General features: G+C 37.7%; 2 protein-coding genes across 6 annotated transcripts in view; both read right to left on the bottom strand.

The window, feature by feature from the left end:
* Nucleotides 1–1,836: 1,836 nt before the first annotated feature.
* trim109 (tripartite motif containing 109) lies at nt 1,837–10,431 on the bottom strand. Its single transcript, XM_067449721.1, has 6 exons — nt 9,917–10,431; nt 7,496–7,591; nt 7,128–7,361; nt 6,191–6,282; nt 3,629–3,744; nt 1,837–2,545 (listed from the first exon to the last, which is right to left on the bottom strand). The coding sequence occupies exons 1-6, from the start codon at nt 10,373–10,375 to the stop codon at nt 2,040–2,042; spliced, it is 1,503 nt and encodes a 500-aa protein (XP_067305822.1). The 5' UTR covers nt 10,376–10,431; the 3' UTR covers nt 1,837–2,039.
* A 5,154-nt stretch (nt 10,432–15,585) lies between these two features.
* The window catches only part of LOC137083219 (histone-lysine N-methyltransferase ASH1L-like), a 31,660-nt gene continuing 19,629 nt past the window's right edge, over nt 15,586–27,616 (bottom strand). The window contains exons 6-16 of one of the 5 annotated variants that reach the window (XM_067449002.1): nt 27,311–27,384; nt 26,925–26,967; nt 25,970–26,072; nt 25,724–25,826; nt 25,523–25,590; nt 25,166–25,335; nt 23,794–23,931; nt 23,630–23,684; nt 20,839–20,953; nt 18,808–19,070; nt 15,586–16,697 (exon numbers count right to left, since the gene is read on the bottom strand). In XM_067449002.1, coding sequence (XP_067305103.1) covers nt 18,963–19,070; nt 20,839–20,953; nt 23,630–23,684; nt 23,794–23,931; nt 25,166–25,335; nt 25,523–25,590; nt 25,724–25,826; nt 25,970–26,072; nt 26,925–26,967; nt 27,311–27,384 — 977 coding nt within the window. In that variant the 3' untranslated portion in view covers nt 15,586–16,697; nt 18,808–18,962. Of the gene's footprint in view, nt 16,698–18,807; nt 19,071–20,838; nt 20,954–23,629; nt 23,685–23,793; nt 23,932–25,136; nt 25,336–25,522; nt 25,591–25,723; nt 25,827–25,969; nt 26,073–26,924; nt 26,968–27,310; nt 27,385–27,616 lie in introns of those variants that run through there. The other 4 variants (XM_067449003.1, XM_067449004.1, XM_067449006.1 and 1 more) reach the window with 4 other exon arrangements.

Raw genomic sequence — 27,616 nt, forward strand, 5'->3', positions numbered from 1 at the left:
TAGCGGGTGGGATATATTAGGCAGCAAGTGAACATTTTGTTCTCAAAGTTGATGTTTTAGAAGCAGGAAAAATGGGTAAGTGTAAGGATTTGAGCGAGTTTGACAATGGTCAAATTGTAATGGCTAGATGACTGGGTCAGAGCATCTCCAAAACGGCAGCTCTTGCGGGGTGTTCCCAGTCTACAGTGGTCAGTATTGATCAAAAGGGCACTAAGGAAGGAACAGTGGTGAACCGGCCACAGGATCATAGGCGGCCAAGGCTGATGCATGTGGGGAACAAAGGCTGGCCTGTGTGGTCCAATCAAACAGACGAGCTACAGTTCCTCAGTTTGCTCAAGAAGTTAATGCTGGTTCTGACAGAAAGCTGTCAGAATGTGCATCGCAGTTTATAGTGTATGGGGCTGCATAGCTGCAAACCAGTCAGGGTGCATCGGTTACCTGGGGAACACATGGCACCAGGACTTGCTGGGAAGCCTTGAGTCCTGCCATCAATGTGGATATTACTTGACACGTACCACCCACCTAAGCATTGTTGCACACCATGTACACCGTTTCATGGAAACGGTATTCCCTGGTGGTTGTGGCCTCTTTCAGCAGGACAATGTACCCTGCCACAAAGCAGAAATGGTTCTGGAATGGTTTTAGGAGCACAACAACGTGTTTGAGGTGTTGACTAGGCCTCAAAATTCCCCAGATTTCAATCCGATCGAGCATCTGTGGGATATGGAGAACAAACCATATCCCACAGTATGGTCCGGTTTGGTCCATGGAGGCCCCACCTTGCAACTTATAGGACTTAAAGGATCTGCTGCTTATATCTTGGTGCGAGATACCACAGCACACCTTCAGGGGTGTAGTGGAGTCCATGCCTCAATGGGTCAAGGCTGTTTTGCTAGCAAAGGGGTACCAACACAATGGTCATAATTTTATGCATGATCACTGTATGATTGCCAATTATTTACATTCACAATTAGGATTTGTACACCCTTTACATTTTTATTTCAATGTTGTAATTAGCAATTCTTTTGATTTGTAATTCAATTTGAAGCAGATTTTTTTAAATGACAGCATTCATTAATGTTTCTTAAGGGTCAAGATCAAGTTATCAGCTTCTCCGGCGCTGCACAACATTTATTTTCAAATACATTTTTATGTATAATTATTATTATTGTTATTATTTAAAATGATTATTGCCCCTGGTTCAGTAAGGAACTCTTGTAATAAGGTAGCAGTGATTGGGACAAATTTTAAGTATCAACGCTGCTTAAAAATATGCAATCTAATCCAGTTTACATCAAATAAGCCTGCTCCCAAAGCAGGTTTAAGCTTACGGACCTGTTGCTATGACAGCAAGTCCAGGATGAGCTTCGAAGAATGGACCCATGATGTGTGCCAAAAGCAAAACCCATCAGTGAAATAAACAGTATTATTTTTTTCAACTCCACTTTCGGATTTGTTGCTGGTACTGTTCAAATATACTTTTGCGTTTTCCTGTATGCACCTTGTTTATTTTTTGTGAAGCTGCACCAGAATAACCATACAACACTTCTAATATCAAACAAACCAAATCTATAAACTATAGGCTACATAATGAACTAGTATTTTCTGTATAATTCTATAATCTATATCATTTTATTGTAATTGAAGGTGACTTTATAACCAGCTGCATCTAAGTTATTTCCTATAGAAGCCCATTTCTGCCACATAAGAGAAAAAAATGACACAAAAAAGTCATAACTATGTAATAATAATAAAAAAAAATATGAAAAAAATATGAAAAAGTTAGAAATGATGAGATAAAAAGTATTTTTATCTTATAATAATCTTAGTGTTTCATTTTGATTTATGGCATAATTATGCTTTACCAAAGCATCATTTTTTTTTCTTCTTATGTGGTGGAAATGCAGCAGCCATTACCTTTCTCAAAAGCACTATTTCATCATGACCATTGTTACGGTATTTAAAATCACTTCAATAACCATAAATGGACCTGTCCTTATAGCTGTCTTAATAAAGTGTCAAATTGTTTCCTGGACTGATCAGTTCCAGGACACTGTCAGTGGATCAGCATTCTTCCCTGCCAGATAAGCTCCAGGAGAGAGGCTGAGCGAGTAAGGGATGGATGAAGGGTATGTGGAGGTGTGCAGTAGAGTCATGTCATCAGCATTATAGAAGCACACTTGACACCTGTCGCAGTCCAGGTACAGCCCTATCCTGCGTGGTTTCACAGTCAGATCTATCTCTGTCAGTGTCTCATACTCTTTGATGCAGTAGCCTTGGTCATGTTTAAGGTGAAGCCCAATATCTTTGTTCAAGTTGCTTATACATCCACCATCAAAGCCCACGCTCCAGTCTATCTTCGCTCCTACATCCACCTCCCAGTAGTGCTGCCCTGACTGGAAGGTCTTGTGGGTCCTGGCAAGAGGCCTATAGTCTTTGTGACGCAAAAAAATCCCCTTTTTGGATGTGCGGATGACGCTGCGCCCATCAGAGGAGACCCTCAGGTATGGGTCATGACAGTCATGTATGACATTACGATCAGGGACTATGAAAGACAAAAGGTTTAAAAGCAAAAATTAAGTAAAATATTATTACAACTTTTTTCAAAGAAACTATATAAATTATTACAAACGTTTGACCGATAGTGTACAAATATTGATGCTGTAAATTTGCAAAATGTTTATTTTCACAATAAATGTTAAGGTACTGTACACTATAACTTTTGGCCCTCGAGTGGTTAAAAAACAAAACTGCATGCATTTTGTGGAAAAGAACACTGTTCTGGTTGTACTTCAGCTTTGCTTTAGCCTAGAGATCTAAACGTACCCTAGCGGCAGCAAATGTAATTTGCAGCCAGGGCAGTCTAGCAACTCTCCGTTGGATTGTGAAGTTGGAAAAACCAAACTCTGGTCAGGCCAATCACATCGTTTATAGAGTCGGTGGGTGGGCTTAACATAATGACGACAGAGCTGTGATGGTTCCGCGTGCTAAAACAAAGAAGGTGGCTATAACAGCGGTCTTTCGAATCAGCTTTGGTCATGACTCTGGATGACTTGTTGTTAAGCTTTTCTTTGAGAACAGAACAGAGAATGGTACTGAAGTCATTCTTAAGAAAGGCCGATGTGTTCTGAGTTTTGCCGACTAGATACAGCAAAAGTTTAATCAACTACACTGTAAAAAATTATATGTTCAATAAGTTATAACAACATATGTTTTTACATTGCTTTAACTCATCAAAATAAGTTATGAAATGTCTTTTTTGTAAGTTATACAAGATGTAACTAATTTTTCAAAGTTGAAATAACAAACTCAAATTTCAGGTTGTGACTTTTTTTTTTTTGCTGCTTTTTTTCCCCAGCTTTCTCTATTTATGATAATGACTAAGCCTGTGACCTACAGGTGATACGTAGGCAATTTCTCGTGAAAACCATCCTGTCAAGTGTAAAATTATGAACATTTATAATAGAACCAGGGTAAGACAAAAGCATGTTTTGTAAGAATTGATTATGCACTGACTCATTACGTATTTGTACTTTTAACAAATACATAGTACACAGTACCTTTCATTTACTTTTACATGTATTGTAATATATAGTGTTGTCTACAAATAGATAACCAATGTCCTCACCTGGTTTGATAGAGCCCAGCATCTCCTTCCACACAATAAACTGCAAATGAGTTTCATGAAGGCCGAGAAACAAAGAATTGGGTGTAAAATTTACACTTTTCACTGTTGATTTGAACCTACAATGCAGGAGATGAATGTCACTGATGGGGTATACAGTTAAGCCCCGTTTCCACCAAAATTACCCGGAACAATTTGTACCAGGAACTTTTTTACAGGAACTTTTCTCCCCCCCAGACCTGCAGCTGTCTGCGTTTCGACCGCGATAAAGTTCCGAGAAGATTAGGCAAATTAGTCCGGTGATGTAGGACTGCGCGCGACTGCTCCTCCAAATCAGTGAAGGACATGTAATCATTTTTAAGTGTACCGATTGAAAGATTTAGTGAACTGTTTACATGAGACGTTATCTAAACCGATCTGGTGTTTACATGTGATGACTTTCAATCGCAATCATTTTGTCACATGCAGTTTGTCTGCCACATCAAAAATGTCAACGCTGTTTTCTCCAGCAGCTGGAGTGTGTTAACTGAAGCCATAGCAACTCTTAACGGCCACCAGGACTAATACAGTATTATTTATAGCTATTTGTTGTAAAGTGTAATAATCATCTCAGAAAAAAAAACAATTCTGTCAGGCGCAGTTAAAGTAAAAACTGCCCGGGGCAATATACGCTGTGTCATTACTCCAACATTATCTTCATAACTTACGAAATAAAAAGTTTACCCCTCAGAAAAATGTACTTTCCTCTCTTGTCAACATGAGCGCGGCGCGCGCCGTCACGTCATGTAAGGACACACACTTAAAAGTAATCGGTCAGGTCGTTTACATGGTGAAAAAAAATGAATAACGAGTATGGAAGAGATTCAAGCTTTGCTGCTTTTGCTGGTTATGTATAGGTTTACTAAAGAGGTAATTAACAACGACAGAAAAGAGCACTAATATGCAGATACAGCAGCATGCAGCATATTCAGAAAGCTTGTAAAGCTAGATTTAAAATGACAATGTATATTATTATCAGCTATTACGGACATTGAACGTGAGATGGCTGAGACGAACGCGTGCCACCAGACAGAGAGCAAGACTGATATTTACTGAACGCAGAACGAACCTCGCAAAAGACTTTTAAAAATGCCGGTTGAACTGCGTGAGCTCAACCAATCAGCATGTTCAGCGCCCAAGTCCCGCCCTCGAAAGTTCCTGAACTTTGAAAAAGTACTACCTCGCGAGCAGGGCCGTTTGGAGGGGGAAATATTTACCCGGAACTTCAATTTTACCCTGGTTCCTGCGGTCTAAACACACGAAGTACCACCCAAAGTTCCTAGTTCCTGGGTAAAGTTCCTGTGGTGGAAACGGGGCTCTAAAGGTGGTACTTCGTGTGTTTAGACCGCAGGAACCAGGGTAAAATTGAAGTTCCGGGTAAATATTTCCCCCTCCAAACGGCCCTGCTCGCGAGGTAGTACTTTTTCAAAGTTCAGGAACTTTCGAGGGCGGGACTTGGGCGCTGAACATGCTGATTGGTTGAGCTCACGCAGTTCAACCGGCATTTTTAAAAGTCTTTTGCGAGGTTCGTTCTGCGTTCAGTAAATATCAGTCTTTGCTCTCTGTCTGGTGGCGCGCGGTCGTCTCAGCCATCTCACGTGCAATGTCCGTAATAGCTGATAATAATATACATTGTCATTTTAAATCTAGCTTTACAAGCTTTCTGAATATGCTGCAGCTGCATGCTGCTGAATCTGCATATTAGTGCTCTTTTCTGTCGTTGTTAATTACCTCTTTAGTAAACCTATACATAACCAGCAAAAGCAGCACAGCTTGAATCTCTTCCATACTCGTTATTAATTTTTTTTCACCATGTAAACGACCTGACCGATTACTTTTAAGTGTGTGTCCTTACATGACGTGACGGCGCGCGCCGCGCTCATGTTGACAAGAGAGGAAAGTACATTTTTCTGAGGGGTAAACTTTTTATTTCATAAGTTATGAATATAATGTTGGAGTAATGACACAGCGTATATTGCCCCAGGCAGTTTTTACTTTAACTGCGCCTGACAGAAGATTTTTTTTTTCTGAGATGATTATTACACTTTACAACAAATAGCTATAAATAATACTAGTCCTGGTGGCCGTTAAGAGTTGCTATGGCTACAGTTAACACACTCCAGCTGCTGGAGAAAACAGCGTTGACATTTTTGGTGCGGCAGACAAACTGCATGTGACAAAATGATTGCGATTGAAAGTCATCACATGTAAACACCAGATCGGTTTAGATAACGTCTCATGTAAACAGTTCACTAAATCTTTCAATCGGTAACGTTACACACACAAATGATTACATGTCCTTCACTGATTTGGAGGAGCAGTCGCGCGCAGTCCTACATCACCGGACTAATTTGCCTAATCTTCTCGGAACTTTATCGCGGTCGAAACGCAGACAGCTGCAGGTCTGGGGGGGAGAAAAGTTCCTGTAAAAAAGTTCCTGGTACAAATTGTTCCGGGTAATTTTGGTGGAAACGGGGCTTAAGTCTGAGGTATGTTTACCTCAAGCATTACTGTATATTGTCATACTTGGTTTTTTGAGAAGCTCTGTCGTTGTTTTCACTGCAGCTTTCGTTCTCTTTCATCTCTTCTACAAATTCCAGCCCTTTCTCAGTCCACCACTACAGCAGAAAAAAAACAGAAAATATGAATAACTCAGTGTTATGTATAATATATGCTAAAAACAAAAAACAAATTGTACATAGCTATTCCTTTGTTGCCACTAGTCCTACAGAGAATTTGTTGTTGCACCTGTTGAACCTGTTTGCTATGCCCCATGCCTTGCTATGCCCTTGTGGCTGTTCACAAACTTGTTATGCACCATGCCACAGCCAAGGAGGCCATCCACGAAGTCGCTATGCCCCATGCCATGGTCAAGGATGCTGACCACAAACTTACTATACTCCATGCCATAGTAAACGAGGCTGTCCACAAAATCGCTATTCCCCCATGCCACGGCCAAGGAGGCTGTCCACAAACTCGCTATGCCCCATGCCACAGCCAAGGTGGCCGTTAACAAACTCGCTATGCCACACGGCCATGTAGGCCATCAATGTCACTGCTCCCTCATCTCCCTCGATCCACCAAATCTCCTGCTCTACTGTGGTGGTCAATCATGGGGAGGTAACTGAAACTGTGTTACCTTATTTCTATATTCTTATTATTAGTTAAATGATGGTATTCGGAGTAAATCGTTTATTTACATTATTATTATTTTTATTTTTTTTGAACAATGCAAACTGTATTACCCATCTATTTTTAGATAAATTATGTTTCTTCATCAATATTGAATAACATTAAAAAGATATTTTTGGCATTATGGCAAGGATAATGTTTTGGCATTATAGGAAAAAAAAAAAAAATTTCTTTTCCTTTCCTTTTAAGCCTCATTGTAGCTGCAAACCAGTATGTCTTGGACATTTTGCTAACTGGACAAATTGTGCTGAATGCAAATGTTTGTTTGAACCTGCAGAAACCCATCTGGCTGATCAGACTCAAAGACTGAGTGTAGAATCCCTTCCTTCTCTCTTCCATCATTCAGCTTCTCTTCTATGTCTGCTCTGTTTCTTTTCATCTTTTCGATAATTTCCTTCTCTTCTTTCTCCAACATTTTCTTCACTTGCTCCTCCTTTTTCCTCAGAAACTGGTGCATCTCCTCAAATTGTGCTGAAATCTGAGACGAGAGCTGCTTAGACCTTTCCTGAGAAAACACAAAAACAAATCACGGATAGCAATGAACCCTGACGCGGTCCTTTATTAAGTTTTTAGATTGATTGCGGGATCTGTTTTATTCTTTTGTGTAAAGTTTTTTTTTTTGTGTTTTTGTTTTTTTACCTCAGTTTTAGAGATCTCATTCGTCTGTTTTTTGATTAGAGCCTGCAGGTCTTCATTCTCCTTCGACAGGAAACTCAGAGGCTCTAACAATAAATTCTACAACACAAAACATATTTCATATTTCAGGCATTACCTTAAAACAGTGGATCTCAATCGACAGCAATTTTTGGCAGAGGAACAGGATAGAACACTTCTGACTTTGCATGTACAATTACGCATTTTGATATGTCTGTCCACCTTTTTCCTAATGAGCCCACTGCAGTTTACAAACCTAATTCCAAAAAAGTTGGGACACTGTACAAATAGTTTTAAAAAAAGGAATGCAATAATTTACAAATCTCATAATATTTTATTCACAATAGAATATAGATAACATATCAAATGTGGAAAGCGAGACATTTTGAAATGTCATTTTGGATTTCACACGAGCTACACATTGCAAAAAAGTTGGGACAGGGAGCAATAAAAGGCAGAAAAATTTAAATGATAAAAGGAACAGCTGAAAGATCAATTTGCAACTTATTGGGTCAATTGGCAACATGATTGGGTATAAAAAGAGCCTCTCATAACGTTGACTAAGAAGTCAACAGAGGCAGAGATTTCTGGTTTGGGTAAGTTCCACCAAAAATAATTGAAACAAATCATTCTAAATCATCATTGCGCTACAAATAATCCCCATCCATCATAAAAATATACTGAATATTAAGCTGTAAAATGTACTTCATATTACTACAGTGATATTTAACCAGTCTGTAATATTGCTGTGGAAAGAATCAAGCTTTTGTTAGCCTCATAGCCTTGCTTTAGTTGGAAATCCCTCTTAGCAAACTTTTTGTCATAATAGTAGTGTAAACTTGTATTGTTGCCTAGTCTAAGCATTCAAGGATTAAATGTTCAGCAGGCTGAGCTTTCAAAATTCCACAGAATGACGCATTTTGCATTATCTGGCAGACTTTTGCTGACAAATAAATGGAAATTTCTTGGTCCGGAGAAAGAGCAAACATTGTTTGTGGGCTGAAAGTGTAAAACTGTAAAAAAGCCATTGCATTATTTAATCTTCCATACTTTTCTGAATCAATCTCTGAAACAAGAGTAAAGTAAAATGTCTTAAGTATATGTATGAAGAATGTTATTACGTTTTAGTTTTTTATCACACTGCAGGCCTTTACAGGTTGATTGAACTTAAAACATTTATGGAAACTCGTTGCCCTAAAAAAGTTGATTTTAGTTAATAAAACAAAACATTTCCAATTTAATATACCTAGAATTTCAATAGGACTGAATTTAAAACTATTAGTTGTATTAACTAAAAGTTTTTAATTAAATGCTGTTGAAATCTTAAGTACAATAAACTGGAAATCTTTTGTTTTTTTCAACAAGACAAAATCAACTTTTTTAGGGCAATAAGGTTTCCAATAATAATTCAGGGTTTCCATAAATGTTTTACGTTCAATCAACCTGTATAGGCTTGAAGTGCACCCGTTCTTCTAATTAAGACAGGAATCTGATAAACGACTGAACAGACTTCTAAAAAGATATTAGAACACTAGGCAATAGGCATCATACATGCCAATTTTGTAAATGGTTACAGAGAAAAAACTGGGCATCAAATAAGTGAGGATCACACACACTTTCATGTCGTTCCAAACAAAGCAAACACCCGCAGAAAAGTATGCCTTGTTCGTAGGAGACACGTAACAAATAAAAGTTTTCTAAAATTGTCTTGAAATCAAATGTTTTGATATTCTTTAACCAGTTAAAATCTCAGTCTCAAGCTTAAAAAAACTTGTTCGTCACTACATGTTTGTGTGTGTGTGTGTGTGTGTGTGTGTGTGTGTGTGTGTGTGTGTGTGTGTGTGTGTGTGTGTGTGTGTGTGTGTGTGTACGTGTGTATGTGTGTGTGAAATTGGTCAACTTAAATCTGTACACTGGCACTGATTTTTTTTTGCAGCTAGTAGTGACTTGTCCAAATTGCAAATCAGGGCCAACATTTGTGCTGTGCAAATATTGTGTAATGTATTTCAACCTTAATTTCTTTATGAGCTTTATGAACGCGTCAAAGTTGTAGTTATGTAATTAACAGTAATTAACTGAATTACATTTTTGGGTGAACTAACCCTTTAGGATTGCGAAAGGAACCAACCACATACTGCAATCAAGTAAGCTACTGAGCAAGGGTAAATGACCCTATGGTCTCCGAGACTCTGAACAAAGTTGCTGCAATAACTGTTCATTAGATGTACACTTAGCCAGCTATTAAATGATTACACCTCTTCAGTCAGTATGTGGGATTCGATACATCCAAAATAGAAACCAAATCATTTTAGTTTTCTTACTTGGATATGCAATGTAAGTAGCTTCAGACACAAACTTAATGAACATAATCTACAGTTTATGATTTTTCAGTCCTAACTCCCTGACCTTTCTAGGCTCCGCTGCCTCCTCCACAGGTTTGAACTTGTGTCCCTGGTGTTTCTCACCATCCCTACAGATCAGGCACACCAGTTTCTGGTCCGTCTCACAGAACAGCCTGAGCCTCTCCTGATGATCTGAACACACCAGCTTCTCCGGTTCTTCAAACACTCTCACTGTGGTTCCACCGTGTGCTCCCGAAGTCGCCCCGTTTATGTCCCTGATCGCCTGTTGCTCGCTCAAGTGCTCCCTCACGGCATTCACCATGTTCCGCAGGACGCGGTTGGACCGGAGGTCCCACATGGTGTAGGGTCGCCTGCATTCCGGACACAGTCTTAAGCGGCTGCTTTGGGAATGATTGCTGATACACTGTCGGCAGAACGTGTGGTCGCACAGCAGGCTCACTGGATCCGTGAAGTCCCCCAAACACACGGAACACTGGATCTGTTTCGACAGCCGAGAATCCATTGCGACTTCTTGTTTGAAATGTGCTGGCTGACAAAACACTGCTTGTGTCCCCTAAATGTCCCCAACACTCACTGGAACGGGGGGTTTAGATGTGAGGTGTTGTTCCAACAGCTGCAGAGACAAATGACAACACACATGTCCACCACATGTGCAGGGCTAGGAGTGTGTTTAGAAGCTCTTCCTCTGCCCATACTTGACTTGTCCTAGTGTTCTAAATAAAGGGAGCCATTTGACTCCCTGCACAGATGAACTTCCCCCAATAAATCGTGTCGCTGCCCCCAAACATCTTTAAATTACAGTCTTGATTCATACCAAGACAAGAGTAGTCTACTTGTTCATTTAGAACAAAACAAATGTTTAGCTCATATTACCAAAGTCAAATTTGACCTTCCCTCTCATATGGAGGGAATCAACAGGTGGTTAGATAATCACATGTGCATATAATACTAGAAGGGACAACCATACTGTTGTCATCTCTATAATTAGTGTCCTAGCTACTACAGAGTAAACTGTAGGCTATGTATTATATTGTCCATTTGCTGATATGGATCTCATGGCTTCTTATGTTCTTGTAAATGAGGTCAGTAATACCCCCTTTCCACCAAGGCAGTGCTGGTGCTGGTTCAGAGCCAGAGTTTCAAATCAGTTCTTTAAGTCTCTTGTTCAACAAGGCTGCATTTATTTGATCAAAAATACAGTAAACAGTAATATTGTGAAATATTATTACATTTTAAAGTAACTGTTTTCTATTTAAATATATATTTAAATGTAATTTATTCCTGTGATGGCAACACTGATTTTTCAGAATCACTACTCCAGTCTTCAGTGTCATAAGATCCTTCAAAAATCATCCTGATTTGCTGCTCAAGAAAGTCATAGTCATAGTGAACTTTATTCATATAGCGCTTCTACAATGACGATTGTTTCAAAGCAGCTTCACAGTGTTGAACAGAACAAAATTAGATTTGGCTGTACAGTCGTTCTGGAGAAAACTGTGATGTTATCAGCTCATTTCAATTTATCATATAGCGACATTGTGGGCAGATCAGTAATAAAGTTGATACAGTTAATTTAGTAATACATTTTATTTGGATATTTAGTTGAAAACTTTAGTTGAAATTTTAGCATCCCCCAACTGAGCAAGCAAAGCCAACTATTACTGTCAAGCATACATGTTGTTGATTTTGATGATTTAACAAGTTTAGCCAATTCTTCTCCTCCTATAGCAGTGAATGAGTGTAATTTCTCAGTGACACTTCAATGCTCTATCTAATGTTATACTGTAGTATTAGACTGCTGCATGGTTACAATTTTATTCCTAATATTATCAATCTTACTAGTAGGCTAAAGAAGTTCATAAAGTCATTACTGCTGTGCGTTTTACAAACATCAGAAGCTTTATTTTGTACCACGGCATTGGACTATTTTCTTTAATCTTCTTTAAGCGCCTTTTTCATTGTCTACATGGATATTAAAATCACCAACAATTAGTACTTTATCTGCAGCCAGTACTAACTATGATAGAAAATTAGCAAAATCTTTGATAAAGCTGTATGGTGCCCTGGTGGTCTGTATACAGTAGCCAACACAAATGTCAAACGGGATTTCTAGTTTACACTATATAACGTTACATAAACACCACCAACAAACCAATATTTGAAACTAGACTTCTGAGTAATACTGAAGATATTATAAATTACAGCAACACCTCCCCCTTTACCTTTCAGACTCGGCGCGTGTTTATAACAATCTTGGTGGGTGGACTCTTTTAAAGTAATGTAGTTGTCAGGTTTTAGCCAGGTTTCTGGGTCCAGGTTCACAGAACATCTAGGTTATGATCTATAATCATATCATTAACAATGAGTGCTTTTGGAGAAAGGGATCAAATATCCAGCAACCTGAGCTTTATCATTTGTTCATCTGTATTATATCTGTTGTTTATTAGTTGGACATCAATTAAATTTTTACTGTTGAATGGTTTAGATTTTTTTGTATTTACTAATTTGGGGAACAGACACAGTTTCTATGTGATAATATCTAGGTGAAATAGTCTCTATGTGCTGGGATTTAGCTGACTTCGGTGACGTGAGACAGCTAGCAGATGGTCGGTTAAGCCAGTCTGTCTGCTTCCTGAACTGGGCCCCAGTATCAAGGTTCAGAAAGAACATAATTTAATAACTTTGCTTTTGATTAATTGCATTAAATTTAAAATATGTTGTTTATTATGAAGCTTAGAATAAATTAATGAAAACAATGAATCAGTCAATGAAAAAACAAGCAAATAAATACATACTGATTCAAAGTCAGAAATTATTCAGGGCTCAGGCCAAATAATAATAATAATAATAATAATAATAATAATAATAACAGTAAAATAAAATGAGCAGAAATGACATGATGTTAAAATATCTTGTGCTAGGTGCATTACTGTTAGCAGCTAGTCCAAGTTTATATTCTACTTCACTTGACCACCAACAAATTGATCTCAAACCCCAACAGCTGGTAGTCCAAAGACGACGCTTCCAGCTAAAGCCCATGAATGAACAGTTGTAAAAACAGCTACTATCAGATATCTGTAAAGCATAATCTGGGTTTGGTTTGTGTTTGGGTGGGTTTTGCTTGCGTTTAGTTGTTTCCTTGATTACTCATTTCATTGATTGGTTTGTTAGTTCAATTAAATTCTGTATTTCTTTCAGTTGATTGTCGGTTCTCATCATGTTATGTTTGTTCTGTTCCTGTTTTCAAGAGTCCTGGGTTTCTCTGATCCTTCACTCGTTATTTCAACCAATGGTGACAATATCAGTGAAGAATAGGCTATATTTGTGCTATCAAAGAGGTCCATTTATGCACAACACAGGCCTTTCCCTACTAGTAATTTTACAGAAACAATGGTGAAAATGAGTTGATTAAAATTGATAACATTTGCAATCTATCTATGTTTAATTGCTGAAGTCTGAGCTACACTATATTGTTTTGGGCATGTTTTGGGACATCTGCCTTTACATGCACATGAACTTGAATGATATCCCATTCTTAATCAATAGGGTTTAATATGGAGTTGGCCCACCCTTTGCAGCTATAATGGCTATCATTCTTCTGAGAAGGCTTTCCACAAGGTTTAGGAGTGTGTTTATGGGAATTTTTGACCATTCTTCTAGAAGCACATTTGTGAGGTCAGGAACTGATGTTGGAGAATAATTAATCCCAAAAGGTGTTCTATCGAGTTGAGATCAGGAGTCTCTGTAGGCCAGTCAAGTTCCTCCACACTAAATTCGCTCATCCATTTTTATGGACCTTGCTTTGTGCACTGGTAAGCAGTCATGTTGGAACAGGAAGGGCTATCCCCAAACTGTTCCCACAAAGTTGGGAGCATGAAATTGTCCAAAATGTCTTGGTATGGTGAAGTATTAAGAGTTCCTTTCACTGTGTCCAAGCACAACCCCACAATCCCCCTCCACTAAACTTTACACGTGGCACAATGCAGACAGAAAAGTACTGTTCTCCTGGAAACCACCAAACTCGGCCATTGGATTGCCAGACAGAGAAGCATGATTCATCACTCCAGAGAACACGTCTCCACTGCTCTAGAGTCCAGTGGCTGCGGGCTTTACACCACTGCATCCGACGCTTTTGCATTGCCCTTGGTGATCATGTAAGGCTTGGATATAACTGCCCGGCAATGGAAACTCATTCCATGAAACTCTCTACACATTGTTCTTGAGCTAATCAAGGCCACATGAAGTTTGGAGGTCTGTAGCTATTGACACTGAGGAATGCATGTCTAGGTGCTTTATTTTTTACACATGTGGCAATAGAAGTGGTTGGAACACCTGAATTCAATGATTTGGAAGGGTGTCCCAACACTTTTGGCAGTATAGTGTACATCACTCCAGTGTGTTAACTTTGTCTTGTACCACTACCAAGGTGAATAAGTCCACTAAACTGCACTATGCAAGTATAATTCATCTGAGCTCCACTCCTATGGTAAATGTAAGCTTGTGGTCAATAATGTTATCCCTTAAAACTCATCCTTGATCACCAAAATTGCATAACTACACCTGCTGGTCTCACCTACATATCTTCCAGCAACAATATATTTTTTTGGGTGAACTAACCCTTTATGCGCTATGCTCACTTTCTTAGACAAGTCTCCAACTTAAAAAGAAAGAATATGATACGTGTCTTTATCAAAATGTTACTAGACAAGGTTATGTTAACATTTGATTTTCATGCTAGTTGTTGAATAAAACAGTTGCAGCAGTTTTTTTTATGGTTTTACCATAAAACAGTGGTAGGGTTACTACCACTAGAGAGTGCCATTTTCCCTTCTAAACCACAATGCTGACACCGCTATCAAATTCCACAACAGCTAATAAAGCTACTATAGGCAAGTACATAATCTATAATTGTAATAATTCAGGACTCCAGACACAATGAGTCATAATACGCTTCTCTTGTTTGTGTTTCTTCCTCAGGAGAAATGAATGTATATGAAAATCAGTCACACCAGAATATATTAATCTACAATTTCAATCTACTCCTGAGTTTAGTTCAACAATTTTAAATTGTGACCTGCTTTTGCCTTGAAACCAGATTGAGTATAATGTGTTATTATCATCAAGAGATAATATTGAATGAATCATATGATACAATTAGCTGATGTAGGTCCACCGACACATTTAATACTATTGTAACGGATTCAAAGAGGCAGGATTCAATTGCAAGTAACTCAGTTTATTGACAGAATAGTGTCACAGAAGTCAAAACTCAGAACACTGAAGAAGTCCGGATAAGACGGAGCAGTGAGAGAGGCTCTGTTTGGCGACACGGGCAGGCTGTGAGCAGCTGTGACTCGGGAGGTCGGTACAGGTATTCCGGGAAGGGATCCAGCGTTTCACGGAAGGGGGAAACGACAACCAACACGGAGACACAAGGGGAAACATCCAACAACGCTCTGACAAAGACAAGAGAGAAACAGAGAGACTAAATAGTGTGAAGGTGATGAGTTGCAGCTGGTGCAGGTGATCAGCCACAGGTGCGTGATGAGCCAATCCCAGGCTCCGCCCTCACCTACATTCAACACGCACCCAAGAGTGAGACAGGGAATCCATGAACCGTGACAACTATAGACAAAGCTAAAGGGATAAAAGAAAATTTGGCTTATGAAGCACTTATACGTTTATGGACAAATTAAAAGATAAAAATAGATCTGCAGCTCAGCCTATGGGTTTATTAGTCTTTTTGTCTTACCACGAGTAATTAGTTACAACTTTCTTCAAGCACTATTTTATCTATAAACAATAAAACCTAATAAATATGAAAGCACAATGGTCCAAATATTGACTCACTTTTATGCGTTAACTAATGTAGCTGGTTTAATTCATTTGTTCTGCTTTAAGCTACTTAATGAGCTTCTAACAACTCATTTCTTAGTTCAGCATAACCATATACTTTGCATACACAGCTATTATACATTAAGCAGTATAAAGTATGCCATGCATAGAGAAGGCTATGAAAATCTCATGTTTTACAGGCAATGAATGTCCTGTTGCAAATTACACATGCTCCAAGACGCCATCGAAAAACTATATCTATAAAAATATTATTAAAGTATCAATGAAAAACAGATTATTTACCCACAACAATTTAAGACTGTAAATATAGTTTCTTGAACCATACTAAAACATAATTTTGCTAACAATATAAAATATTTCTGAGTCTCAAAGCTATAAAGATTACTGCTTCAAATCAATATATTACAAAACGTCACGGCACAAGACAGCTCTGCACAAAGTGGTAGTAAATCCCCTTTAAAATATTTTTTTCCTAAAATGACTATAAACATTTGCTTACATTAAGGCTGCGTTAATAAACCATGCATTATTGCTTACTTTATAGTTATAACCATCAACATAAAACACTAAAAAGGCTGTAGACCTCAATTTCACATTTAGGAGTTAAGTCCATTTTCATGTAGATATGCCGATGTGTTGAATGATTTAAAACGGTCTGTGTGTGTTCATTCCTTCGACCCAAAATGGCACCACGTCTTGACGTTTGCATGGTTTCCTGCATCCCATTCCACATGTTTATGTTCAGTCTATGGTGTAATATTTGAAAATAAAAGAATTGCATGTTGTTCAGGTATATGAAAGGATCGGGGGTCTCAGATGTTGATTTGTTTTATTTTGTCTCCTGTTCCTTCACTTGACTTTCTTTTCCCTGAGAGAAAGAAAGGCTGAGGTGCTTTCAACTAATCATGTTGTCAAGCATCAGCCATGTCCATGCTCACAAATGGCATTTCCAGGAGTGCTGTCTCAACCTGCAGAGGACAAAGAATGGGAGAAATAGTAAGAGCACCATAGAAAGCAAATATAAATCAAGTGAAATATTAATTATTAAAGGACCCTTGAAGCGCAGATAAATAAAAGATCCATGGGATAATCTTAAAGCTGTTAAAGTTTGTGCGTCACCTCTAGATCAGACTGTCCACATCTACACTGGGAAACTATTGGCTTGTGTATCTGTACATTTCTAATAGCAAATGGTATGGTTCAGTGCTCGAAGTGGGGCAGTATTCACCGGTACGCAGTACCAGCACTTCTACATTTTACTCTTAAGTGTACCTGCACCTTTCCTTGCGTAAAGCTACTTTTACAGCTCGCTTTTATAACGGATCAATTATCTGTGCATGTGTGCAATATGACTGTGACTGAAGCCAACTGTTTAATTACGTGGCACGTGAATCACTGTAGAGGCGTTCACCAGCACGCACCAAAAGTGTTCACATTTGCACTAGCCGTTTCAATGGGACGCTGATGATCAAATGTGCGACCCATTTGAATTCTATTGAGAATGTAGTAAAACACTACGGAGAAAGTCGAACATGATCTAAAACAGACACTAAAATGACTGATGAATGAGGGGGAAACATAATCCTGCAAGTTTTTTAAACTCATGATGACAAAATTTACTAGAATTTATCAGATTCTACTGTATTTAACGTGGTACATTTTGACTAGTTGTAGAAATTATAATACATAATCAGTTAAGGGAATAGATTTTTCACTAAAGATGTATATTACACCTGTGGCATGTTGTAGCGATACTTTCTAAGTGTGTCACTATTTTTCAAATAAAAAAAAGGTCAATGGTCTTGCTTTGTAAATAAACCCTTAATGTAACAAAAGCTGTAGTAACAATTTCAAGAACTATATGTTAGTTTTAAGGCTGAGTACAAGAAAGAGCTTTAAAATGTGGACCTTCATGAATTATTGACTAAACAATCCCCCATACACCCCGAAAAAAAACCCGTCCCTTTGGTGAGTACCGGCACTTTACTTTTTCCACTTTAAGCTCTGGTTTGGTAAGCCTTGAATAAATGAGGGAAATATTGCACTGATGCGAATATGAGTGAAGTTTGATTAAAATAAGAAACAAAAAAATTGCCATTAGGGCAAGAAAAAAAAACATTCTTTGAAAACAATGTCTTACTTTAATATTTAGATATTTTACTGAAATATAAGGAAAAAATATGATATAAAATAATTTATTGCAGAAATTGGATGTAATGGTATTTCAATTCTAATGATAAGGCAATATTTATTTTCATGTTACGTTCAATAACTGAGAAAAACAATAACATTTATCATTTAAAATGTATAAAATACAAAAGAATGTCATTTGTAAATTAAAAATAAAATATTAAAAAATAATAAATGGCAAATGATTAATACGTGATAAATAGCTAACACAAAATTCTAGACAATTTAATTTAAATTAATTTTCTTTTATAATTATTAATTAATTAAAACATAAAATGTTAAAAAACAGTAAACGGATAATAACAAGTCAATTGCTAACATTACAACTGTATACTATTTAAAGCTAAATAAATTTAAAAAAATAATATTTGTATTACTATAAATTATTAAAAATAAAATATTGAACCCTATACTATTTAAATCTAAAATGATTACAAAATAAAATCAGTTGTTCTAAACTGTATTAAAAGCTACTGGTGAAGTCACATTACAATGCTCAGTATGAAAATGAATATTCATTTCGAGATTTACTAAAACTTACATTTAAAAGTGTAATTAAATGAAAAGTGTTTTTGGATTTGATTTGGCAGATCAATTACAACAAACGTAATCTAAATGTAAAAATATAGGATATGCGCATACACAATTAAATATTGTCCAATATTCTGTATATCTAACTTTGACAGTTAACTTAAAAAAGAAAAAACTCTAATATATCATGATTACCAATATGGTATCAATATATTGTGCATCTCCAGAAGTTATGTTTATTACTGAATTGATTTCTCTAAAAAAAAAAAACATTCATAACACAGTTGTGTGAATTGGGACTTGTGTGGATTTTAGTACAGCGTGTGTGTGTATGTGTATAAATGGCGAAGCTTTTACCTGTGCAGTGCATCTGTGAGTGCAATATACAGCAGGTCTTTGGTATCGGAGAGCATTATCTGCCTTCTGGAAGGCCCATCATGCCTCTGGGTTTGGTCACAGCAATGCCCTGAGAGCAGTGCACATCAGCATTGCTGATGTGTTTTTTTTGTCACTCACAGGAAACTGCTGATCTGAGTTAAGGCCTCCTGATGAGCACTATGGTACACTTCCCTCAGCTGCCTCACGTTACGACCCACTGAGGATTCGCAACCGTAGTATTTCTGATAGGATTCAAAACATAAGAGGATGAGATATTAACAGTGCATTTCTGAACATTATGCTGAGGCAGATTTTAGGCTTGGCTCCAATCTGCAGATATTAGGCTCCAATCTGCATGTGCGTGCCAAACTATCAGTGTTTTTTTTTTTTTTTGGGGGATGCGTAGATGTAGTGACTCAGGGCTGGTAACTGAAAAATTTAATCCTCCAGAATTAATGTATAAGACACTGAACCTCACAATGCTCCAGAGGGACTTTCATAAGCGTTGTTTCCATAACCATGCTTTTATGCGTATTTTGAAGTATTGCATCAGAAATGAGTGATAAAAAAAACAACATTTGCTTGAGGTGGTTTTTGACTTTTAATGCGACAGTTAATGTGAATAATGGGAGATGCAAATGCATTTGCCGAATAAATACTGTCAAAGCGATCATTAAACCCACCTCACTAATCGTCTGTTTCCCCTGATGGGGACATTTTAAAATGCTTACTGTACTAAGAATGTGATATGTAAGGGATAATGTACACCCAGCCGGTTGTTATCGCAGAATAAACCTTGACAGAGTGATCAGGACCCCGACACGAAGCGGAGGCCAAGCCTATGATTTACTCACCCTCAAGTTATCATAAGTGTATATGACATTCTTCTTTCAGACAAATACAATCGGAGTTATATTTTAAAAGTCCAGGCTATCGTTAATCCAAGCAGTAGTTGTAGTTGTGTTTGAAGTCCATAAAAAATTGCAGCTGTCCGTCAAATAACGTGCTCCACACGACTCCGATGGGTTAATAGAGCCTTAATCAATGCGTTTGTGTAAAAAAATATCTATATTAAAACGTTATTATGGAAACCTGCCTTGAAGTCTTCCATTGTAACCCACGGTTGTTTAAGCCACAAGTAGGCGCCAGCGTTAAGCATAGAAGTAGTACCGGTCAAGATAACTCGCAGTATGAGCGGTTGTTATCTGGAAATAACCTACCGCTGGAATGCGCGATTGACCAATCAGAATTAAGTATTTCACAGAGCCGTGTAATAATAAAAGACAAAACTGTGTAAACACAATACAAATAAAGCATACTATCTGCAGAAAAGCAGATGAGCCCAGAATATGATGAAAGAATGCAAATTTGCACTCAGGGTGAAAACTGATGTGTTTATTGACAATTTAAGTGTGAGTAGAGATTTAGTTTTTGCGAATCACTAAACCTGCCTGTGTTTTATTAATAATGTATAATGTATTTAGTCTTTTTTTATAACTGTTGGTTCACTAAGCCTCATTATAAGTGTTTTCGTTGTGGAGGAAAACGTAACGCTTGTAACGCTTTGCGTTCATATTCTGGGCTCACCTGCTTTTCTGTACATAGTATGCTTTATAAGTTTGGTGTTTACTGAGTTTGTTTTCTTTTTTACCACTTTCTTAACCCACGTTAAGCTATTTTCACGTTAAGGTTAAGCTGAGGGAGTTTTATTTACTGTTGGTTACTAGGTTACCAATACCCTCGTCATCTGCTTAAACAACTTTGAAAACTTTGAAAATACTTGCTTCACATTTGGATGGAATCCCAGCTAGTGCAGTAATTTCATAGTGCTGTTCTGTGGTAACATTGCAGGAAAAATACTCTGGATGTGTGGCAATAAAAAAAAATCTATTCTATTTTGATTTTGTTTGATGGTCAGTATGAGGTATGATCTAGGCAGCTGAGAATTCAAACCCATGACAGGTGCAGAACAACATCAAACAGTGTCCATCAACACTGTGTGAAACTGACCTCAGCGCAGTGGAACACCTTCAGCATGTCTGAGTGAAAGGTGTCCAGACTCTCATAGTGGCCCGAGAGGAGCTGCCTCTGCAACATACTAAGATCAACAGGAGCCGAGCCTGATCTGGAAGAGAAAACGGACATTAAATTAGTGTTTTCCCCCAACAAATATAAAAAAACAATGAAATCAAAACTAGAGTTTTAGGATTTAGGCAATCTATATTGTAGTGTACTGACTGCAATATTGGTGACATCTTATACAATACAAATTGTTGTCAAATAAAATGCTTTGTAGAGAGCGTACATTCCCTACCTCCAAATTATACATACTCTGCCATTCAAAAGTTTTAAATCTTTAAGATTTTTGAAAAATGCCTTTTATTCAGCAAGGAAGTGTTTTATTATTATTTACAATGTAACACAAAATTTCTAATTTAAATGAATGCTGTTCTTTTCAACTTTCTATCCATCCAAGTATCCTGACAAAATGTATAATGGTTTCCACAAAAATACATAGCAACACAACTGAATATAGATAATAAGCAATGTTTCTTGAGCACAAAATGAGCATATTACAATGATTTCTTAGTGCTGTTTTTACGGTAATTTTGATCAAACAAATGCAGCCTTGGTGATCATAAGACTTTTAAAAACATAAAATCGTACCAACCTCAGACCTTTGCATGGTAGTGTACCATCGGTCTCCAACTAGCAATACCGAGGAGCAAATCATACTTCTTTGGGGTGTGTTTGGTTGCACTGACTAATAAAGGGCTGGATTTTCAGTGCTGGGTGAATAACTATTTTAAGATGGAGGCATGTCAAGGTGAATGGTCTCAATCACACCAGGTGCCACACCATTCCACAATCAGAGGCAGGCATTTAATAAAACCAGACAACCTCCTTTATGTTATATTTTGACTTCAAAGTTCAAAATAATAAGTGCAGTCCGAAACATTTTATGATCCAATAAATAAAGTGTCTCTGTATTTTCTGTTTACATAAAATGTAACGGTAATAAATAATTGCTTGAAACATTAAAGTGTCCCTATTATGCTAATAGATATACACTTGATATCAGATATAATGACACTTTTCTTATTTATATATATATACAGCATCACTTCTTTTGTTACTGTTTGGCACAGTTGGTGCCAAATCGGTTCTTCTTTGCAAATCTACTTTGCTTTGATCGGTCAGATGGCCCAGTTTTTGTGATTTTCTACCACTTACAACTTGTGTGGGTAATTTCAGCTCTGAGGCTTCCTCGTTAACTGTATGCACAGTGATAAGAACAGTAACAGTGTTGGTTTTACCATATCAGATTTGCTTTTGCAGCGCAGAAATGTCAACAACACAAACCAAACTCTTCCAGTCCTCAGCTACAACTACAGTGTTTGAGGGTGGGTCAAAGTAGATGTTGGCAGCCAATAATGATCACAGGCAGACATTATGCAAATTTGTTACAGATCTATATTGGTTCGAGCAGAAAATAAAGGCTGTTACATACTCCACAAGAACAGAAAAAAGTTCTCCCTCCCAGGGCTGCGAGAACAAAATGCCGTCATTTTGTTTTTGCAGCGCTGGTTTGAGTTCTCGCAGCTTGTTCTTGATGCATCGTCTGAGCAGAACTCTTTTCTTGTTGGTGTCTGAGAACTATTGTGTGATTGGTCAGACATTTAAAGTGGCCGTGGATAATGTGGAGAAATAGAGATGTTTAGCACCTGCTTTTCTCATGACGTATGGAACAGAGTAAACTTTGTTCATGTTCTTGCCACCTCGAGAAAACGAACACATTTCTTTGTTCTTGCAGAGTATGTCCCAAGCTTAAGCCTGGAATTACTGACAATTAGTTTCAGACATTTCAGAAGTGAAGCAGCACTGCACAGATCGATTGATTGGCGTATGTCATTAAAGTACAGTGAGATTCGAAAGCATACGGAACCGTCAGCTCTCTAATCGTTTTCACGGTACTTTGATGTCATACACTGATCGGTCTGCGCAAACCCTGGCCTGCTTCAAGTTGAACAGACCAAATAACTCTTTCTGCCACGCACTTTGATCTTTGAAACTTTGCAGACCTTTTACATTCACTAACAGCTATATTACACACTACAAGAAAGGTAATATCTGAAAAAGCATTCGGCACTATAATATTATTCTACTCACTACTCAATATTATTTTATTTTCAAAATATTGCGCTTTCTAATCGCAATACAACTGCCTCACAACGGGGGCAAGTGCGAACAGAGCTTGATGTTTTCGACCGTCAATCCGAGATGTTTCAGTCGGTCTGAGATGCTATTAGGCTTTCCAAATTTTGCAAAAATGTTGATGGAGTGGCGGTGGACACCAGCTATTATCATTTTGCTTTTACAACAACGGCAAAAGTCATCAGAAGCGTCCTCCAAATCACAAACAGAGAATTGCTGTCTCAGATGTTTCTCCGTCGCTCTGCACCAGTCATCGTCCGTTGGTGACGCCCCTTTGGAAATGATTTGTCTATGAAGCTTTGCCAGACCAAACTCAGTTACTACTGTGAATGGTCTGGTTTTAACCAGAATTTTTTGCAGCATTAACATGAATAATTCAAATTATAGTAATTACTGACAACTGACATCCCTAATAACTATCACACCACTGCTTTAAGAGCATTCTGTAATGTACTGTAGCTGTCAGTGGGAAGAGGTTTCAACTCCCAGGTTCCCTGAATCTATAATCATCTGGAGACTGTGAAGAGAACAGCAGGAGAGTCGCTGAGTAAACAACACTGGCGAGTGGAAAAGCACACACACAAACCTCTTTCTGGAGCACAGGTTTAGCAGAGGAGCGGCGAGGGTTTGTCCAGATGACCCTAAAAAACACAAATGACAGAAAGAGTGATCAGCTGTGCTGGTCTTCACACTGAGCCTCTGTTTCAGCCTTTTGAAACACGTCTCTATTAATAAATTCAGCAGACGTACCCTTGTGACTGACAATGACGTCATAGATCCCCTGGAGTGTTTGCATGAGGTTTCTGCTCCACACACTTCTCCCTTCCTCGTCTCCCTCGCCGCTCAGTCTGTTTTCATACTGTGTGCTCGAGTGAGTCAGGTGCCGGTCTGTAATGTGCAGAAGACACATCCTCTTACACATACAGAATATAGTCTTGTCATTACACATACATGATACACTGCACACTTAAAAACATGCAGCCATAAACACACAGACTATTTCATGCACATTCAGTAAAGGATCGCAATCTGAAGTCTCTCATTGCCTGTCATCCTTATTTTAAGTGCAATAATCGGAATGCACTTAAATACACTTTTTCCATGAACTCAACAGGACACGGTAGCCTGTACGTGCCAGCTGCGCTAGCCGTTAACCACATGTCCTCTTCTGCCCTTTTGACTAATGCTGAGTGGAAATAGAATTGAGGTGGTTTTGGGAGCTGGTCCAGAGCTACGGCCCGCTGAGCATGAAGGAGAGAGAGGAGAGCAATAGCTGATGCCATGTTCTTCATCAAGAAACTGCCTCAGGTCAAAAAAATGTGCTAGAAACAGAGTGTCCCACTTAAGGTAAGTGTGTTTTGTAGCACCAGAACATATGCTTAGGTTAGGGTGAGGTTTGCTGGCAAATCAATTCACTTCAGCAGCTACACACTTAGAACGTATGATATTGGAGTCTTACCATGAGGGATCAATTTCGTACGACATTCACAACTTAAAACGTTACACGAAAAAAAAAAAAAAAAACTTTTTGTACTTATTTTGTACTTCCATAACTCAAATCTAATACATTTTAAAACTCATGACGCCCATTCAGAGGAAAAACCCTGGACGCAAGTTTTATCTAAGGTATTCAGAAACTTGGCCCATATTAAGGAAAAACCTGAATAGATACTTATCTAAGAAGGTCACCTGATAACAGTTTGTGTAAAATTTTGATGCTGACACTTTTTATTTATTTGTCTTTCATGTATTTGATATTATATTATCTGCAAATACAGTTTTTTTAAACATACTTTTAAGAAACGAAGTACACTACAAGTGCACGTTCAATACAGTTAAGCACGCTTCATATTCACAAGAGGGAACTATGTTGGACTTGACAGCAGACCTGCACCTTGAATAAAAGCACATCAAAGCAGTGCATGTCATTTCACATGCGAAAAGGACATAGTCTTAAAGGAACAGCAGCCTGCATAGTTAAGATAAGAGTCAAAGTGGATGCAAAATGATCATAAAATGTAAATAAAGGGTGACAGAATTTTTATTTTAGGTAATATATCTATTAAAGAGCACACAGACACACATGCACACACATTTTACGGCTATACACACACTGCTGGACCTGACTTAGTGCTGGAGTCTTCCAGATCCCCCTTCTGACTTTGGCAGCTCCTTCCATCTTTGTTTTCTTTCTCTCCCTCTGTCACCTCCTCCCTCAGGAGCAATGCCTGCCTGTCTCTCATTTTTTCATAGTTTCTCACCAGAAAAATGCCATGTTCCAAGACGAAACTCCTATCAGGGGAATAAGAGCAATCGCAGACGTATGAGCAAACATAAGGAGTACAAGACAATGAGAAATGAGAGTGTGTGTGCAAGTAAGAGGAGAGCATAAAACAATCCATAAAACATAAAGGAATGTGAGCAATGGGTAGAAATCGTGTTATTTGTTATAACTGTTGTTATCACTGTGTGTTCTTGCCTCTCCTCATAAGACAAGGGCATCATCAGGAGAGGGGAGGAGACATTTTCAGCATCATTGCCTTTCTCCTGCAAATAAAGTCATTCGCAATGTGACCCAACTGACCATGTGCTTTAAACTAATTCACAATGATGATGTCAAATTCAGGCATGTTGTTAATGAACAGGAGTAATAGAGGAAAGAAGCTGTATCTGAATATACCTGCTGTTCAAAAGGGTCAGATTGATTGGGAAGCTTATTATCAGTGTCTGTTTCACTGACTCCTTCTCCAACCTCCTCTGCAGTTGGTCTACAGCTGACATTTCTATGATAAAGAAAAAAGGTTTAGACAAACAACTAAAACCAAGTGTAAAAGCCAGCCAAAAGAAATTCACTCCACTAAATTCAACAATGGATGTTTTGCCTGTGAATGTGCTTGCGTACATGTGTGTATGTGTGTTTATTTACCCATTAATGCTGTCAGAAATGCAGTCACGAGTCACACTGTGCTTATGAGGTTTACAGAAACTGTCTTCGGTCTGAGTGTGAGACATTACATCAACAGACCCATCTCAAAGAGACGAAGAAGAAAATGTTTACACAGTATTCACTAATTAAGAGAACAAAGCCATTTTAAATATAATAATATTACACAGTAGTCAGTGCCAGTCTTCAAATTTGATTGGCCAAGTGGCGGTTGTTTGCTGGTTATGTTTTTTTGTTGTTGCAGTGTTTTAGAACTATGAAAAAATAATACTTTTGTAAATAATAATTATGACAAAAAATAAAAAGCACAATTATGAGATTCTGAGTCACAATTATGACATAAAACGTTTAAATATAATAAAAAGTCAATTTTATTATGACATAATATTTATTATATACATAATTGACAATATGACATGAAAATATATAAATGAGATAAAAAGATTTTGATTTCCGACAATTCTAACATAAAATGCTAAAATTGACAAACGGTAGAACATAATAAAATGATCATTATCATATATAAAATAAAATTATAGGTCATAATTATGGAATACAAATGATCATAAATTTTTATATTCTCATAAATTTGTTTTTTAATGTCATAATTTGTCATTTTGTCATAATTTTGACATCATGGCTCATCATATTGGATTTTGATGTCATAATTTCGAGCCAATGTCTTTTTAAATCTCATTATTATGATAAATTTGACTTTTTACTTTGTATTTTGACCGTCATAATTATGATTTACCACTGCATGATATTTTTTTCTTGTGTGGTACAAATGGGGTTCCATACATATAAGAGCATGTGAGAGGAAACTGAAACTGTTTTTCCGCAGCTACTTTAGGCTTCCTTACACCTACACAAACAACAACACATGCAAAAAAACACGCCAACATGCTTACACAAATTAGCAGGTAAGCCTACTCACTAGACGGGGCTGTCTTTTGTGGAGTCTTTGACTTTTTAGGATGCTGTATTGGAACAGAGAGGTTATCACAATTATATCATGACAGTGATAAAAGGGCAATATTTAAAAGGATAGTTGACTAAAAAAAAAATCCAAAATATTCATAATTTACTCGTCCTAATGTCATTTGAAACTCTTAAGAACTAATGAGATGAATGGTTTGGAATGTAGCATGCAAGTCATATGGGCCTTTTGTCGATTTAGTCTAATTAAGAGAAAGAGAAGTTCGTCCAAATTCCCTCCTTTCTCTTCCAGAATAAAGACATACGGGTTTACAATGACATAAGGGCCAACAAAGGATGACAGACCATTCATGCTTTATGCTTTTAAAACAAATTAAAAAATACCTTTTTGTGTGCACAGTGTTGATATATGTCATAGGGCAACTGAAAGTCAATCCGTTTCAACCTCAGATACTTTCCTGTTACACACACACACACACACACACACACACACACACACACACACACACACACACACACACACACACACACACACACACACACACACACACACACACACACACACACACACACACACACACACACCAATTATATTTGAGTTAATACAATGATTGAAAATCACTGAGATCATTAAAAAAAAGTCTCATGTTCACAAAGGCTGTGTTTATTTGATCAAAAATACAGTAAAAT

Source organism: Pseudorasbora parva, chromosome 7 (genome assembly GCF_024679245.1).
Source record: "Pseudorasbora parva isolate DD20220531a chromosome 7, ASM2467924v1, whole genome shotgun sequence".
In the NCBI taxonomy this organism is placed as follows: Eukaryota; Metazoa; Chordata; class Actinopteri; order Cypriniformes; family Gobionidae; genus Pseudorasbora; species Pseudorasbora parva.